The sequence below is a fragment of the Spodoptera frugiperda genome, chromosome 11 (assembly GCF_023101765.2).
Source record: "Spodoptera frugiperda isolate SF20-4 chromosome 11, AGI-APGP_CSIRO_Sfru_2.0, whole genome shotgun sequence".
Lineage (NCBI taxonomy): Eukaryota > Metazoa > Arthropoda > Insecta > Lepidoptera > Noctuidae > Spodoptera > Spodoptera frugiperda.
Window position 1 is genome coordinate 4,044,453 of NC_064222.1, and position 18,441 is coordinate 4,062,893.

Here is an 18,441-nt window from a genome sequence, read left to right on the forward strand (position 1 = left end):
ATTCAAAGAGCGTCTATGGACAGCGAACGTGGGTCGTTATCTTTAGGATCGACCGCATCATCGGAAATACCAGTGAAGTGTCCATACAAAACAATTACTTCTTCACAACTACCAAAATTATTCGGAAAGCATTACATGATGTGGAAATACCGAGAAATCTTTCAAGGGGTTTAACTAATAAACCAAGTAAAGTTACTCTTTCCTTGGTCAGATAAAAAGGGAAGCACAAATATTACTACTATACTATGTTTTTCCTCCACAAGGACTAAATCTTGCTAGATCACCTCAGTAAACCCACCATCACCCATTTATTATACGCGTTATCAATGTGACATCAACTATCATTACAAAGCCAAGCCATGATAAGGCTATGGAAAGAATCCTCTGTAAGACTGTTACTCAAAGCAAATAGATAGCTTGCGATCATGACAAGAATTCACAAGCACAATCAAAATGAAACGCTTATTTGTGGAAACTCGAAATTGGATAAAGTGAATTTCTTACAAAATAGAGTAATTTGCTTTCTAATGTTAACGTTTAAAGATTTAACTTCTATATTCTTCTTCTATCTCCTATTGCCATGTCTCTTGGGGGATAGGAGTGCAGTGATGGTATTACGGACGGTTCACGAGTCAATTGGTCGATTGTCAATGCCGGCCGGATGGCTTCGCTTAGTGTAATGATCTAATAGCGTGTCGTGTCAGCGTGCATTCCGTCAGCATAGCATCTGATTCAGTGGGATTTATTTACTATTCAATTATTGTTACTTTTTCAAGTGCTGTTTTGTTTAACACATCATCTTTATTTCTCGGTGTCTTATATTATGAGTTGGATTAGTTTAACTTAAACCCATTTGCCTTCAATCTGTTTATTATGGTCGAATTTGTCATACGAAAACTGGTTAGCTTCACTACTTAACCTGTTTGTCTCAATTTTATTTCCAACTCATCCTTTAATATTATTAAATAAATGGTAGGTATTATCGCAGATACCTAATAGCTAAATACGAATTATTGATTTCAAAAATAACACCGATACTTGCATATTATTTTTTTACATTTAAGAATTTATAATAATAGAAGATAAGCGAGTGGATGCCTAAGTAGTATAATTTCCCAGTTGACTATGACGCATCTCGATTCAATTTGTGATAAAGAGAAAAAATATGTTTAGATAATTTAGTATGCAATGATTGTTTAACAATACAGTGAGCACGTTTCGAGATACTTAAGTTTCCGTAGCTCTTGCTTAACAAGAGCAGGCGCGGACGCGACCACGCGACAAGCTTGGATCTGATTAGTCGTGCGTCTGCGCAGTCAGCGCCCTACGCTGCGTTCTATGACACAAGTCCTTGCGCGAGAAATGTCTGAACTATTGTCTTGGCATTGGCTGGTCAGTCAGCCGTCGACTCTGCACGGGGGCACACGTGCAGATATTTAATCAAGCTCGGAACATAACGAGCACACGTGTTTAATTACGAAATCTAGGCTGTGAAAACTTGTGTGAAATATTAATGTTTTTTGTTATGTAGCAAAAACTGCTCTGTGTTAAATTCATGTAAAGGTGTACACAGTGAACAGTAAGTATTGAGTGAACATAATGCAAAATAATTTATTTTTTAATTTTTGAACAGCCTTCCACTGCGGTCCAAGCCGGTTTGTTAAGATGAAAACTCGTAACAAAATCTAAAATTAGGATATTAGTCCGTGCAAATGATTTTCGGCGTATTATAGAGTGCTTTGTTAACTTCAGCGTGTTTACAAATACACACTGCAATTTGTTACAATTTGCTACAATCACCAGTTATAGCTGTGCTGTATTTTCACCAAATAACTGAATGGATATGAATACAATACAATTTCAGAATGTAACCTTGAGAGAAAAGTGTACACAGCTAGAACATTAAACTGACAATGATTTCATTGAAGAATTAAAGTCAATGCCAAGTGTTGCAAAACTTGTAATTGAAAACGTAAATAATGATCATATAGAGAGTACGCACAGAAGGTCAGGGATTGCCTTACATAAATCTTACCGGACTATTATGTATGTGTTTGATAGTTACTAGTATTATGTACGATTACAATGTCATTCATTGGTATTGCTACCTTGGGACTTATTATAAAATACGAATCAGACATGATAATGCTTTTAATTGATACAAGTAGTTGTATACGTATAAATGTAATTATTTACTGCATGCTATGCACCTTTATTGAATTCTATTAATTTTGTAAACAAACGTCATCATTGAGCGATATTGAACTGGATTTCCATGAACTTACACATTACATATTCAATTAGTACTTGTTCGAATAGGTTCATTGTTAACAAGTTCTAAGACCTGAATTAATTAATTTACGTCCACATTCAATTTGTAAACAACCTTGTCAAAATGTGTCGATATGTCTCCCGGTGTGTAATGTTATTGTTATTCCAGTGTCGTTTGCTTAAAACAATATTACTTAACAAACGAGTTTCTTTGTGATTCAACATCGTTTCACGTCTGAATCTGAGAAACTTGAAGTATTAAAGCGAATGAAGTAGGGACACGTTTAATGTTTATGATTACAATCAAACGTAGCTGTGTTGTGCCCTTGTATGGATTATAACTGTTTAGCTACAATATCCTAGTCTTTCTATTTCTTAATATAAAAATAATAATTTGTACATATCAGTTATTATCGATACATCTTATGTTGCCATTAACACAAATTCGTCTGGGTGTGTTGTCGTAATTTAGAACGGCTGTATAATTACAATAAGTGGTGATGTAATATTTGCTAAATATTTTTTCCATAACCTATTCTGTTTGTGTAGTCCTTGACACTGTCGTTGGCCGTGCCTAATCGGAATAATCAAAACATCGTCAGCTTAAGTTATTCTTGAGTCTGCCAGTATTATGCAAATAACTTTGATTTCCAGTTTGCGTCCCTCCAAAACGTGTACGACGAGTGATTCGATAAGCAAGATTGTTATTGCGTTATCAAAAATTTTAAACAGAATTTTTGGCGATAGATTTGTAATATACGACCTCACTTTTAAGACCGCGACGGTTAAATTGCTCATACATGCAGTATAATTAGAAAAACCTTCGATTGGTATCAAAACGAATGACTTAGCACTTCTGTTACGATATTTGCTACAATCAGTCTGGATCGTTTCCTGGGGAAATAGTGAGGCGGGACCTTGGTATCATATGGGCGGGACATAGAAGTAGGAATTTCCTTTTAAGTCAACATTGATGTAACACTAATGCATACTATAATAAATATATTATTGTTCTGTATTATCCAATACAATACGGCTGAACTTGACAATACGAACGACGCCGACGCGACGGCTCATGAAGCAATACTAGAACACATTCTTACAGGGTACTTAATGTATTCTGGATAATTACTACACGTGTTACATATTTGCATCTAATAATAGCCGTGTTATTAACATAACAGCACTCAGGAACTTTAACCCTAATTGCGTTCTGTCTATAAATGTACCTATCTAAGTTGTTTCCAATCACTGACCACTACTGGCTTTTCTGCTGCCACGCAATTTTCTTCTAATTTTCCAATAACAATAAAAATCTAAATGTCGTCATCATTAGTTATTGACTAAGTTTGAGGAAGGGCGCACTGCATTTTATATGATGATATGGAGAATTTTGTATGACATGATTCATATACATGACAATAAGAAGTTGCAATCTGAAATATATTTGATATATTTTAATGTAGTAATCGGTTGAAGTAAGCTGCTTGTTCATACTTGGCGCTTGATCACGGAGATTAAAGCACGTAATATGTGAAATATATTTAATTTGTATGCAATGCAATGCAATGAGTATATTAATTGATTTACCTCATTCGTTGGATTTGCATAAATATTAAGTTACACAACTTTGATCAGGTCCGCGCTTAGGTGGGTACTCATGTGGTGTGTCCAGTCTATCAAGAGACTTTATAAATTGATAATCACAATATAGGATTTAATACTTTGATAACAATTTGGTAAATTATTTTTCGTATGCATGCTTTTCGTGTGTTTATTTTCTTATGTCACTAAGATAATGCCAGGACTCATTATGTCAGTTCAAGGTAGCTAGCTCAACAATAACGATTGTCAACAATTCTATGCATCGCATCGGTACAATGGAATCAATTGCTTAACATTCTGACCTTCTGCACAAACATTTTCATCGTTATTCGATATTTGTAGACTACGTGATTCTGCAAAATGTGCATATATGCCAATTTTGTTTCAACACTATTTATTCATACGATTGAACTCGAACCTGCCAAATATAACTTAACAAGTATGTGGAATTTGTTGTGCAACTTATTTAGTTAGCACATTCAAACAAATAACACTCCGTATTCAAGGAATCACGATACGCATTCAATAATTAGCGTACCTAAATTATGTTAAAATGTAGTGATTTTTCACGTGTTTCGGTGTACTGGAACAAGTTCATTTGTTTCAATTGTTATTATTCATCGTCAATGCAAAAGTACATATTGTTGGAATTTCGAAGCGTAAATATAATGGTTAACTAAGGAAAATTAAACGGAAAAATGTTGAATTCATGAATTGGAACACATTTTAACGTCCTTAACCTGCTATAATAAAATAAATGATGTAACAGCCACACCAGTGCCGCGGTGTAGTGTTGAAAGTTACGTTGTCCAAACTGGTTTAAAAAACAATAAAGCCTACAAAAATACTGTTGCCAAAATTATATTTAAAACCTTTAAGCTGTAACAGATATTACGTGTAAAGTGTTTCATTAATATAATTAAGATTTTTTGATCAATTTTATCGACCTTGCTCCACTTTGCTGATTTAAAAGTACAGTCAAACACCAAAATAATTTACGGAGAGTGAATATTTTCAAAAAAAGATAAGTATATAAGTAACGGCATTATTATTAATTAAACAAGCTATTTTATTGATAGCAAGATAAATAAATATAAAAATAGGATCGATGATTCGTATAAATAAATTGCTTATTGCTTGTAGTATTTGTCTGTACTCTACTCATCCATTTAAGACCAAAATGTTATGAAAACTGGTCTGAAATACCAAACTGTCACGAGTCACAATAATTTTAAACTTCATTGAGTGGCAGGCATACGAGACAACCACTTGACATTCTTGGTCACCTTGTAAAATGAAAAGTGCTTGCCATGATTTTATTTATGTCGACAAAATGTCCACTTAATTTTAGTACGGAAAGTACGGTAGGCAAATAATATTAACATAATTTGTATCAACTTGTCGATCTAGGTACCTATTAACTTCTGCAACACCGTTGAATTAAGTATTTACTAGAAACGTCGACCGTAAACCGATGCAGATACTGGATTTGTTGAAAAAGGTTTACCTCCTAATACCGATCGGATAAAAATAAGAAGTTGGCAACATTTTATCCTCTCTTATTTTTAACATCATCATGTATTTGTGATCATCACGATGTTCCACAAGATGGAACACAATCGTTTCAAACACCATTGTCAGCAGAATAAAAGCAACAAAAACTCGTTGGACAATTTATGTTAAGCATTCTGCAATGCTGAGACAAATGTTCAAATAATCTATTTCATGGTTCAATACTGAGCCAGTGCCCACACGCAATAGTCGGCCGCGTGTTGTAACTCTTTGCTCTTTTGTACCGAGTTTCTTTACCACCAAGTGAACTCGTTTATGTACCTAACTGTACTACTCTAATTATGTAAGTTCACGTATCATTACAGTGTATGGCTAAGTACAGATAATTAAATATAGGGATCTTAGTTTCTGCAACGTATTTTATTATATGCGACATAAACAGCTGTAAGTCTAATTTTCAACAATTTAACAAAAAGCATACAATCTTCAATCAATCAACTAAGAAAGCAATCAATCAAGTAAGAAAAATCTACGACACATATTTTAATAAATTAAATTCCTATGTTTCAGTCAACTTGCTATAATTTGTTGAGCAAATCTGAAAAATGCAGCGCGGAAAACGATTTTCTTTGCGTGTACAAACAAGATTGAGTATAATGTAGGAATATGACAAGCAAATATTATTATGTTGAGCTTACATAATTGTTGTACCTAAGTTTTTGGTTGAAAGCCAGACTGGGGAAAGGCCTTAAGCAAGCGTGTCAGGACCTTGAACATAACACAAGTGCGCCAATTCACTGTAACAGTAACAGTACCTACTAAACGTGCTGTCAGATACTTAATCTGGCTGTTAGAATTAAAATATAGGTACTACTCCAGTATTTCATCATTACAATTGCTACATTAATAAATTCGTTTCGGAGTAATCGATATGATGTTAAAGATCACGATATATTGAGAAATGCAAAGCAAAAATGATAATTTAGATTTAAACTAATCATTGTATTTGTTAAACAAACTATTTAAAAAAACATTTACTGTTTTCAGATCTTTTAATGGGAGCACGGGTAAAGTCAAGAAGGAACACAGAAGCAGAATCACGAGTTCGGATGCACGTGCGATTTGAAGATAAACCGCTTCAGTAGAGCTGCGAAAAGTACGAGTATGGAGTATTGCATGTTAGCCGTGGTATACACTATCCTGTCCTTGATAACAACAGGTTTGTAACATATTAATCTTCTATGTATTACATGTTTTACATAAGCGATATGAAAAGTTATGCAACGAAATCTTCTGATAGAATTTCATTAACGCAATAATTATAGTAACCTCGTTGTATCCCAACTATTCAAATGAATGTCTCATGTTGTAGAGTAATCTATTACGCATTTATCTGGGTCTATTGAATCAATTAAACGGTCAAGTGTTTATCGGAATGGGTTCATTGGTAAATGATTGAGTTGTATGTAATTTGGTGTTTTTGAAGGTTACATCATTTTATCATATTATTTATTATTCTTAAGTAAGTGGTCCTGATTTCATATTTTTGATTGATTAACAAGATTATCTTTGTAATACCGTTAACATTTTCTCGAACGGTAGTTTTTATTATACAAATATTTCTATTTAGACACACTAAGCGAAATCTCTGCTGCCTAACTCTATAGGTTCCGAATGCTATTCACAAGTTCTACACAATATTTTCTGGGTACGCAATATACAGGAAATAAAAAGAAATATTCGGATATTCACGGATATGCGTGAGTTCACTGCTGTATAGTTACGCGATAAGTGAAATGCTCCAGTGAATCTTATAAGTCCGAGGTTACGGAATTTTAATCAACACCAGAACTTCTCTTGCAATTTATTTGGACAACTGTAAATAAATTATATATCTACACATTAACGAACTGCTTTCAAATATGCATATGATGGTCTATTGTGCATCTTTATGTCAGTCATCGTCTAGCCACAAAACATTCACGTTTGAATATAGTAGGTACATGAGTATGTTGGGTGCCCTGTCTCAAAAACCTGTGCACACCACTGGGTCCACACATTATATTCGTAGTACTTATCATATTATGTATTATCATATTTATTTCTTGTTTTCGCACTACGACTTTCCACTTTTAGAGGTGACATTTGATTCTAAATCAATATGTACTGATAAGAGCAGTAATATCGACAATTGGTTCTTGAACTGCAGTTCAATTGATGTATAAACGTATCAGACTGCTTGGCATGAACAACACGTCATTGAACTACAAGAATGTTCTGATAGGTAAGGGTTGTATATTGTTTAATCAAACGAATCAGCTGTAAATGCAACAATCAAAGACAAAAACATATTTAAAAATACAAACTAGTCAATTCCTAGTACAAAAATATAATATTTCACACTGAAATTAAGTAAAATATCCGAATTGACTCCTCTTAACAAAATCCCTATGTATTAAATGATAAATGATAAATAAATGATAAATGATATTTATTTCTGTAAATAGATTATAAAATAACACTTTTACACGTCAATATTTCAAATAGCTAGATGAGGCCGGCATTTCCTATCCGACTACTCTGAGAAGAAATGCCGAAACAAACTCAGAGGTCATAGTCTCTTTTAAAGTCCAGACAAAATCAATTAAAGATGTCGGAGAACCGTGCAAGTTTATTCTGTAGTGGTCTTTTGAGGAAAGAACCACAGCAGTTTGAGCGGACCTGTTCAGATGGCAGCACGCATGTGTCAGTTTACAATGAGCTCAGCTGACGGCTGTTGCTGAATGATCCGACGAACAATACCTACCAAAAGAACATTTGGGTAGGCCACACAAATGCTCACACTGTCAGAATATAATTAACTAAAAGTGAAATGACTAGGCAAACTCTCGCACGGTCCTCAAACTAACAATTTTAAAAATAATATGTGAAAACAAAAAAATATCTAATGATATTAATGTATATCATGTCAAATTGTATAAAAATGTAACTTGTGTTACAAACATGTCAACATGACCTGTGTGGACATTATAGCGGCTCACTCCCAAGCCTGACTATCATCTAAGTAGTCTTTAATTTTATAAAAAGCTTTACTATACAGTTTTTCTTCTATAATATTTTTAAATTTATTCAGGCTCAAACTTTGAATATCGCTGGGAATTTTATTGTAAAAGCGTATGCATTGACATCTGAACGAACCACTTATTTTCTTAAGTCTAGTAGTGGGAACAATATATTTGTTTTTACTTCTAGTGTTTATATTATGTATATCACAATACTTTTTGAATAAATTAATGTTTTTGTGAGCATACACTACATTTTCATAAATGTATTGAGAAGGAACAGTCAATATATTAATTTCTTTAAATAGTTCCCTAAGAGAGTGCCTCGGACTAAGATTATAAATTGATCGAATGGCTCTTTTCTGCAGCACAAAGACAGACTGAATGTCAGCAGCATTTCCCCACAGGAGGATACCATATGACATGATACTATGAAAATAACATTATATTGTAGAGCAAAGGTTTATAATAAAGTACAATGAGTCATCGAGAGAAACAGTTTAATTTACATTTAAACGGAGTATTTCCTACACGACATGAATTTATAACGACTTATTAAGAACATTTTTATCTAACTACTACAATATCACTTAGTATGTACATGGTAATGTGCAGATTCTTACGACTCAGAATTTGTTAACAATAATAAGAAAGTTTTGAGATAAATTATTTATTTATGAAATTATAGATAAAAAAGTGGGCTTCGCAATGATGTCATGTTAATAGTTGGTTTGACGCACTACACCACTAAATAGGTCATACAGAATAAGAGAAAATAATGCTATTGGCGCCACGACAGCCACTAGCCTGTACCCGGGAGTAGGATCGCGGAAATCATAACACAAAGCGTGGAAGCGCCTGCCTCGCTCGACGCACTTTGAGCCAGGCTTCCCGCTCTCGTAGATAGCTACATTCGAGTCGCATTGCGAGCTATCATCTACACCAAATGAGTATTTTGTCACCAGCCGAGCAACTAAACCAATAGTGTCGTTTACGGTTTCGTTATATTTCGAACGAATCCATTTTCTCTTATAAATCTTACCAAGGATGTCGATATCAGAAAACCTTATTGAGTAATTACTTAGATGACTAGTGTATTCCTGTCTCTTATAGAAACACTTGACCACCGGACTTAATGATATACCGAGCGCTGCCAAAAAATTTGGAGAAGTTAAATTTATATTTTCTTTTGCAAAGTCTTCTTTAATTCTAGGTTGAGCAATGAAACCACAGTAATATTTCGTGTCTATAAAGAATGGAGCACCAGGAGCAAAATTACATACGACTCGTACATCACCATCTGTTTTTTTTCCATATGCACAGCCTATTTTATTGGTTTCTGCCCACAGCAACTGGGCTGTATGATATGTGGCTGATGTTATATGGCCACATTTTACGTCTGTCGTTGTAAGAGCGCTACCAGCTTTTGAGAACCACAGATGAATGCAACCAATAATAGCGTCTAAGTAACATTCGTATTGAGGTATGCTGTAAAAAATATTTTTAAATGATTAATTCACCGTTTCTTGCGTTGCGTAAAATTATTACAATTATGAAAAAAAATTACCACTTTGATGCCATCTCGGATTTAAATGAGTCAAAACAACAGTGTCTTGCGTGTTTAGTGCATTCCAGCTGCGTTACATATTTTTCATCGAGAGCAGAGCATGCAGCAGGACCTGGCAAGCACTGATGAAGCCAATTCTCCGCCATACTTTCTAAATCGAGATCGTATATTATCTGATTCATATCAGCTGCTTTTGGTAAATGTTTGTATTGTGCTGTTTCTCCATTAGCGACACGATTTCTCATTGAATTTACAGTATTTACTAACCCTATCTGCTCAATCATTGTAGGAGTAGAAACTATATAATCATTTCTGCATAACTTGGAATTAATTCTTTCCGGAAAGAGACAGAGCGTGTGGTCGCCATAACAAGGACCCACAGCACACCACTTATTCATAGTTTGAGACACAGGCACATACAGTGGTTTGTTTGTATGACTATGGTTTTCTACCTTCTCTTCAACGTTCTTTAAAGTCCCTTGATACATAAGAAAAACATCTGTAGATGACATACTTTGCCCAGGTTCAGCGTACAATATAGGTAATTCCCAACAGGGGCAATTTTCAGGAACGTACCAAACGTTTTCAGGAATATTGAAGGTACTAAAATTTGAATCTGTGTCATTTAACGCACTTACCGCTGGTATTAAGTTATAAAAGTCAATTGGAAGTTTTTCTGTATCACTCTCTACTTCAGAGGCATTTTTGATTAAAATAGTACTCGACTCAGAATTTGAATGGTTTTCAGTGGTTTTATCTTGATCATCACGTAATACTGGAAGTCCTGTTCCTAATTGTTCACTAGCACCTTGGTATTCATATTCTTCAAAAATGTCTTTTATAGTCTTATTAATTTTAGTCTCATATCCTGATTCATAGTCATTCCCTAGTCGCAATACAGCAGGATCGTGACCGATTTCGATCTGTTCCGAATCGGAGTCCAAAACATTTTGGTCTGTAGAAGTTTTTATTTTAAGAGATTTTTGTGACATTTGCTCTTCTATGTCGGTGAGTTCATCATATTCTTCAGCATCTTCTTTACTGTCTTCAATCTCTGATGTAGTGTCTGTGTTTTCTAAAGAAATGTTAGAGTCTTTATTACCACGTAATGAGTTTGAATGATTATGTTTGTCGTAAATAACATGCGTCTTATAATCTTCGTCATTTTCTTTATTTCCTAAGTAATAGTCCACACTTACACTATGACAAGCTACAATAACTATAAAAATAAAAATTAACGTTGATCTAATCGTTGCGACCATAATGAAATGTTAAGCCTACTAGATCAACTATCAATCTAGCAAATACATTTCTTTATTTAGTACTTACATCATAGCTAAACTTTTATCATTAATTTTTCAGTGAGTTTTCATATTTATACAAATAATGATAAGTAAAGCCTCGTTATCGAATATGCAAAACCGATGTAGCCTTTATGTTGTTACCTGAATTTACATAATATAAGATCACACTTAATGAATGTTTGTCTGTTTCAAATTATATATAAATTATTATAACAAGTCAGCAGTTCATTGCCTCGAAACTGGTTAATGCATACCTATTTTGGAATTACAGTTAGAAAGATTTTATAATGTATGTATTTTATTTCTAAAAGGACTAAAAACAATGTTATGATAAGATAATGACAAGCAATAACATTATGGAAACATCGACTAAGATTTTGAAAACGCAAAAAGTCGTTAGACAGTTGACGGCCACGGGCCAATCCAAGCAAGGTTCGATTCCAAGAATGAGCGTTCACCGTCGGCGCATGCGTAATGCGAACCTGCGTGGGAGTTGACACAACAAAACTGTGACTCATTCTAAGTACAAATTACAAACATAATGACATGTACATGTACAATATTTAAATCAAAAACATCTAAATATATACCAATTTTTATGTTTGAAGTACCTAATTATGGACACGCGTCTATAGCTTGAGCTCAATGACAACGTGTAGTTTGATGCGAATTCTAACAAGCTATAATTTCAGGCGTAATTTCCGAATCCATGCATGTGTTGGTGTCAATGACCTGAGCAGATCAGTATTAACGTCGTGACTAGCATGTTCCGACCAACAAGTGTCTGAACTCTTGCTATTATTTACCAACCTGATTGAGACACGTTGCAATATTAACTTAATTAAGTTGCTGTAATTATTTCGTCATTTGTCTGTATGAATAAATATTGCAATGGTTTATGAGAATCTAGAATAAAAAATAGCTTCATTGATTTGACGAAAAACTAGCTTATTATTTATTAAAAAACACATAAAAGCACTTTGATCGAGTAAAAAATAACTACTGGAAGTCGGTATTAGGTTAAGGAAAAATTAATACTGGATAGAGTTCCGATGAATTTAAGTATAGACTTGTACTAATGGAAGTATTGGTGGATAAGTAAATGTATCGCGAGAAACGTATGAAGATGAGTCACGACCTCTAGAACGGGCGCGAACCACCCGCAGTGACGCAACATATTTGCCGAATGCCCTGCATAAGTGCATTCCTAAGCAGGCGACACAATGTGCACACTGTGCCAAGCTTGTTTAGCACATTATTGCGATATCTATCGATGTTTTCTAAACACTTGTTTAGTAGCGACTTCAAATTAGCGACTATTTGTAATGTTTCCTTTCATGAAGAATATCAGGGTTTTGGGCAATCTCTGTACAATAATTAAGTTATCGACTCTGCAAACAAATCATACAATTAACGTCAATAACGTGAGCACTTAAACGATGTTTGCGACAAACAAATCTGATACTTTACGCGAGTTTATCCTCATAACAAAACGTCAAACACTGTTGACTGTAATGGTCAACGTCGTTAGTGACGGTGAATACAAATGACCGGTCAATATTGAATGCTGAAAAAAATCACCAATCGAATAGTACCGAATGAACTAGTCACTACGTTGATGATACAACATATTAAGTGTTAAAAAACGCTTTGTAATGCCAGGCAATAAGCCAGGCGACCATCCGTAATTGCAGACTGCAGTAGGCGGGTAAACCTTGACGATATATTAAATAAACATTTCAGTAAACAATGTCCACTGCAAATAACTGCAGCATATTTGCAAGGATCTATGACTACGACTCTATATAAAACACCGATTACTTGGTAGGTGTGAAGAAAACGAGGAAAAAATAAATGACTGGCTTCACAGAGCTATTCTATACATAAGAACTAGTATTAGTGGGAGCTGCGTGTGTCACGAGTATAGTACCAGTTTATTTCTTGACAAAACAGGATATAGGTACTTAGTGGACACGCGATGTGTAAAGGTCACTTACAAAGGTATTCTTTAGGGACTGTCTGTCGTAGTGTCAAAGACATAAAAAATTGTAGCAGTGGAACTCAAAATACTGAGACGTTATTGGTAGTCATCACATTTTACTTTCATGGCCATTGTTAATGATGTTGCATCGTTGTTGATTCCAGGAGTATCATCGTTACAGTGCTACCAGTGCCTCATCAACCCTCCGCCGGGGCAGTACTACAACACTACGAAGAGACTCTGCGTACACTTCGACCACTCTGACAAGTTCATAGTGGAATGCCCCTACTCTACCATGTGCATGAAGCAGGAATTCCACCTGGATATACAAAATGGAGGTATGTATTAAAACCGTAGTATGTATTATACAAATTACACTTTGTTAATAGAAGTACAAAATATTGACATTTTGATAAGCATGGAGAATTGGGCAATTAAGTAAAGTAAATAATAGAATCTAAAGACATTGAAGATAACGCCGAAGTCATGAGAACTCGAATGACTAACGTACGTGCATACACCATTAGCGATCCTCTATCAACGCACGGCGAGGGTTCAATTCAATTGATGACAAAGAATGCCATGCGGTCAAGGTGGCCAAATATGATTGTGCTTGGCGACAAACGGTCCAAGGCAATGAGAAGGAGTCAATTCGCTTACCAGCAAAAACAACACCTCTACATGAATGAATTACAACGGACAAAATTATTAAAAAATCAAAATAAATTATAATAATGCAACTTAACTTATGCAACTTATGTAATATTTTAAGTATAAAAGTTTCACTTCCAAGGTTTTTAGGAGTTAAACTAACCAGTAATCAGTGCAAATCATAATAAAATGGCGTGAACGATTAAAAAGCCACAGACCATGACAGCAGACGTGTCGTGTGTTTTAATTACTTTTTAAAGCATTTGACTTAAATAGACCGATTACGGACAAAGAAATTGCGAAAAACTTCGTAATAAGTATCACATCAATAGCAATACTGAAGTAACCAGTTCCGTTGGTAGTTATTACGAGTACACAATGGATCCAGTATTACATGAAGAGTCTGTGTCCACAGCATTATTCAACACAAGTTATCGACAATTTGTTCAGCTGCAAGTAAATTATCGGCTGATGTCTGATGTCAATTTCTTCCTGAACAATTTTATGTAGGTATAAAACGTATTTATGATAAAATGAGTTTTAATTAAATGCAATTATAATATTTTTCAGTGAGGATAAACGGTGTCCTCCGTGACTGCGCGCCACAGAAGCACGAGTACCAGGACTACAAGAATGGCAAGTGGTCGCCGAAGATGGAGATATTGGAACCTTACAAGGAAGGCTGTATCAACGAAGAAGATAAAGGACAGAGAAGTACACCTACAAGGTAACACATCCACTATCACAGTTGACAAATTAACAGTTCATTCCTGAATTTGTCTTGTGGTTCGAAGACAGATTATTTTTCTTTCAAAGAGTTTTACTGACTCGAAATAGAAAACACGAAGAACAGTAATAGATGGAAAGTTAACTGGTGTTACGAACATACTTAAACTAAAAGAAATTCAAGCCAACAGCAATAACTTGATCGACTATATGTGCAGTAATAACGTAATGCCATTATTTGCCACTTTCCGTCTATTCTCTTAGAATTAAAATGCATTATTTCATTGAATTATATTCTTTAGCAATGCTTTACAGAAATTGAGTATTGTCTTCTTACGCCAATTTAAATTTAAATTCAATAGACGTACATTAAAATTGCACGAAGATGATCAGAAATGATGTCATAGTGTCCATAAACGGCCGCACCTCCCACTCTATCACAGATTTATGTTAATAAACTATTATTTATTTGCAGATACTGCTATTGCCGCAACAACCTTTGTAATGCCTCTCCGAGTTCCAGCCATGAAGGCTACACGGACATCATGGGCGTTATAGTAGTGTTTAACCTCATGAAATACATCAACAGCCTTAGGTAGTTGTCGTAGGAACGTGTAGGCCTTAATTATGTTAATTGTTACGAAATGTTGTTACGCAATTGAGTAGTAGGCACGCAACTGCCGATAGATGAGACTGAAGATGGAAACTCATCAGCTGTGAAACAATGCAGTGCGAAGAAAAATATGGTGTTCACATGAGAGGTATCTCATCGAAAAATGTTGGAAGACCCAAAACTACTCCACGCCACAACTACTCGCAATACTTTGTGATAAATAGAAGGGTATAGTGATTTATAATTTAAGACATTAATATAATTAATATAATATTGTAATATTATTTTTATTTACTTACCTAATAAATGACTTTAATTACTGTACATAGTGTACATAGAATATTTGTTTCGTGTAAAATGTCAAAGAAGTATATGAGTAGGATGTTTGCGCGGACATGTTGAGCAACGTCTAGTGCTGATAAATTAGATATTTTATTTGAAAAGTAAGAAATGCTAACGATGTCAATTGACCTCTGAAGACAGCTTTAATCTTCTTAACTTTCATGAATATACGAATCTACTTTAAAAAAATCTAACGTGCTGTTTTAGTTTTTGGCACGTGTTGCATTAAATATTATAGAAAACCATAAAAATATATTTTACATAGATACACTGCAATTAGATGACTAACGGTTTCTGAATATGCAAATTAAAGTTACGGAATTAAATAATGTACCTAGCAAATGATAAATACTATGAAATACTGTTAACAGTTTTTTATCCAATCAATAATACGGAGATCAATTTGTGAATAACAAAAAGAATTAGAATATATACACAATCATTATACCTTCTTTGTATTTCTACTTTATAAACAACATTAGTAAAAATAACTTGTTATTGAAATGGACGCGCACAAGATATTTGCGGCAAAGGTAATAATTAACCTTGTTCGCCTATGTATAGTTATCAAGCTATACAACAATTCTAAACAAGGAATAACAGGATAATACTTAATACGATGATCATAACATCTGTTATTGTCCATCAGGTTAAATATGGCTGTTATAATAATATGTATAACAAGCACACCTAATTTTCTTTAGTTATGTTATTAGTGCATAGTGCCATGTTGGTTAATAGTGTAATAGCCCATCACGTTACCAAAACTATATTGTAACTGATATTTTTTTCCGGATCTATGCTCTTCTAGATAACTGTCTAACTAAATAGATCAGTAGATCGCCAAGACGGTTAAATCAATAAGATAATATTAATTAAGTTTTAAATAAAATCAGATCGTTTTTTAAGTTAAGTTTATTTTGTTGCTCACTAGTTGGCGCCACTAGCGAAAATGGTCGTCATTATGAGAATGTTCTTCATTTATAGATTATTGACAAAACGAACTACTATAGCGCCGATAGTCAAATCAAGTTCATACAACAGTGGTCGCCCCCGTAGTGACATTGGTAGATAACCCCGAAAATTCTGTAGCTGGAGATCAATCATGAAGATGAACTTAAGGTCTTATGAAGGATAGATTAGATATATTTATCGGACAGGTAGTTATCTAATATTTATTTACTTGCACTCTTTACAAATTACATATAGGTATTAAAGTTGTAGAGTAATAAATCAATTATAAATTAATCAAGCTTGTATTGTAAATATGACTGTATGTAACTTTAAAGTGCACAACGAAGAAATATGTAGCATTCCTTGTACAGATATAATCGAATGCTGTGATATAAACTGGTGTAATATACATAGTATTTAAGATATGTAAGTAGACATTTTGTTGCTCAGATATAGTCTGAAGGAGCTTTGAATACTTTAAAATAAATAAATGATTTATCATCAAATTCTAAGTTTATATTCTTTGTATAAAATTAATTTAAATATCATTTAATGTTGATTTCATTATCTATCACAATATTTTAAATGCCACCTTAAATTATATTATTATGATTTATGAAGTATGTCGCATAAATGGAATAAATATTGAATTAATGTGATACCAAAAAAAAACTTTGTATGCAATGAATCACATTTCCAACAAAAGAGACAATAAGGTAGGTATGTGTTGCATGAATGAATAATGCTGGCGTTTACACAAAAATAGCCTGTGATAACAGATAACATAAAAACATTGATGACGCCAGTGGCTGGAATGCAATGTGTTATTAACACTGGCCTCCGTTTTGGTGCACCTCTTTGGCAAGCAACAAAACACACATACGTATCAGTATAATTGAGATAAAAAAATTTTGCTGGAACATGATAAATAGGTACATGGAATGAAGTCGCACATCGATATGCACATGGTTCTCTCGCTGAATTGTCGCCAGATAACACAATTCCTAACCGCATATTGCCTTCCTATATTACAAATATTTACTAACTAATGTGAATTTATTTGGCAGCCGGAAATTCCTACAGTGTGGGCCTCTCACTATGGCAAAATTTGATGGAGTTGGAGATATAAAGTTTACTTAAGAAGATATAAAGTAACTTAAATCATCAGTGGACCTGGGTACCCAACTGCACAGAAAAATTGGCGCCAGTTGGCTATGAACTCAACCTAGGACATAGTTCATAATATCCATTAAGTGGATTATAGTCTTCCCACGAACTAAATATAAAATTCAGTCTAGACTAGACTGGTGTGGCAAATAGTGAGGAACACGGCACGAGACACACCCACGTCTCGATCCTAATACAATCAATAGATGTAAATGTTGCTAACTGTCGCGTGTCCGTACTATCGTCGACCTAAATGGGAACATTATTCATGATAACCTCGAAAACTGCTCTAGTAGTCGAGTCACGATATTTTGATGCGCAGCATAATGGTGATAATTCTTACTGTATTTATTTATTTCACTACTTATACGATAGTCTTAAAAATTTATCGTCAAAAGAAAATCTGGTAAGTAAACCTAATGCAAGTCAACATCAGATAGAACTAACTTCTTATTTATGGAAGAACATTTTGTTTTTACTCAAAGTTCTTAGTTGTCAAGTACTTATTATAACTAAGATAAAACCTGTAAGTAAATACATTGACATCAGTTATTCTTATACAAATTGCTAACATAATAAAATATATAATTTTTATCGCCAATAACAAAGGATGTTGCGAGCCAAGTATATCAACGTAAACTGTTTCACAACTGGGCGGAAAGCAAAATGTGGTAAGTCATAAAATT

The 18,441-nt window shown here is 34.1% G+C and overlaps 3 protein-coding genes across 3 annotated transcripts in view; 1 reads left to right on the forward strand and 2 right to left on the reverse strand.

Annotated features, from left to right (window-relative positions):
- The window catches only part of LOC118274520 (rabankyrin-5), a 45,233-nt gene that overhangs the window by 13,628 nt on the left and 13,164 nt on the right, over positions 1 to 18,441 (reverse strand). The window lies entirely within an intron of this gene.
- Positions 1,327 to 15,571, forward strand: LOC118274525 (uncharacterized). The gene is made up of 5 exons (XM_035592047.2): positions 1,327 to 1,579; positions 6,436 to 6,607; positions 13,467 to 13,640; positions 14,524 to 14,680; positions 15,155 to 15,571. Exons 2-5 carry the CDS (start codon positions 6,553 to 6,555, stop codon positions 15,276 to 15,278), a joined length of 510 nt encoding a protein of 169 aa, XP_035447940.1. The 5' UTR covers positions 1,327 to 1,579; positions 6,436 to 6,552; the 3' UTR covers positions 15,279 to 15,571.
- On the reverse strand, positions 7,863 to 13,263 carry LOC118274523 (uncharacterized). Its single transcript, XM_035592044.2, has 2 exons — positions 10,018 to 13,263; positions 7,863 to 9,938 (listed from the first exon to the last, which is right to left on the reverse strand). The coding sequence occupies exons 1-2, from the start codon at positions 11,277 to 11,279 to the stop codon at positions 9,170 to 9,172; spliced, it is 2,031 nt and encodes a 676-aa protein (XP_035447937.2). The 5' UTR covers positions 11,280 to 13,263; the 3' UTR covers positions 7,863 to 9,169.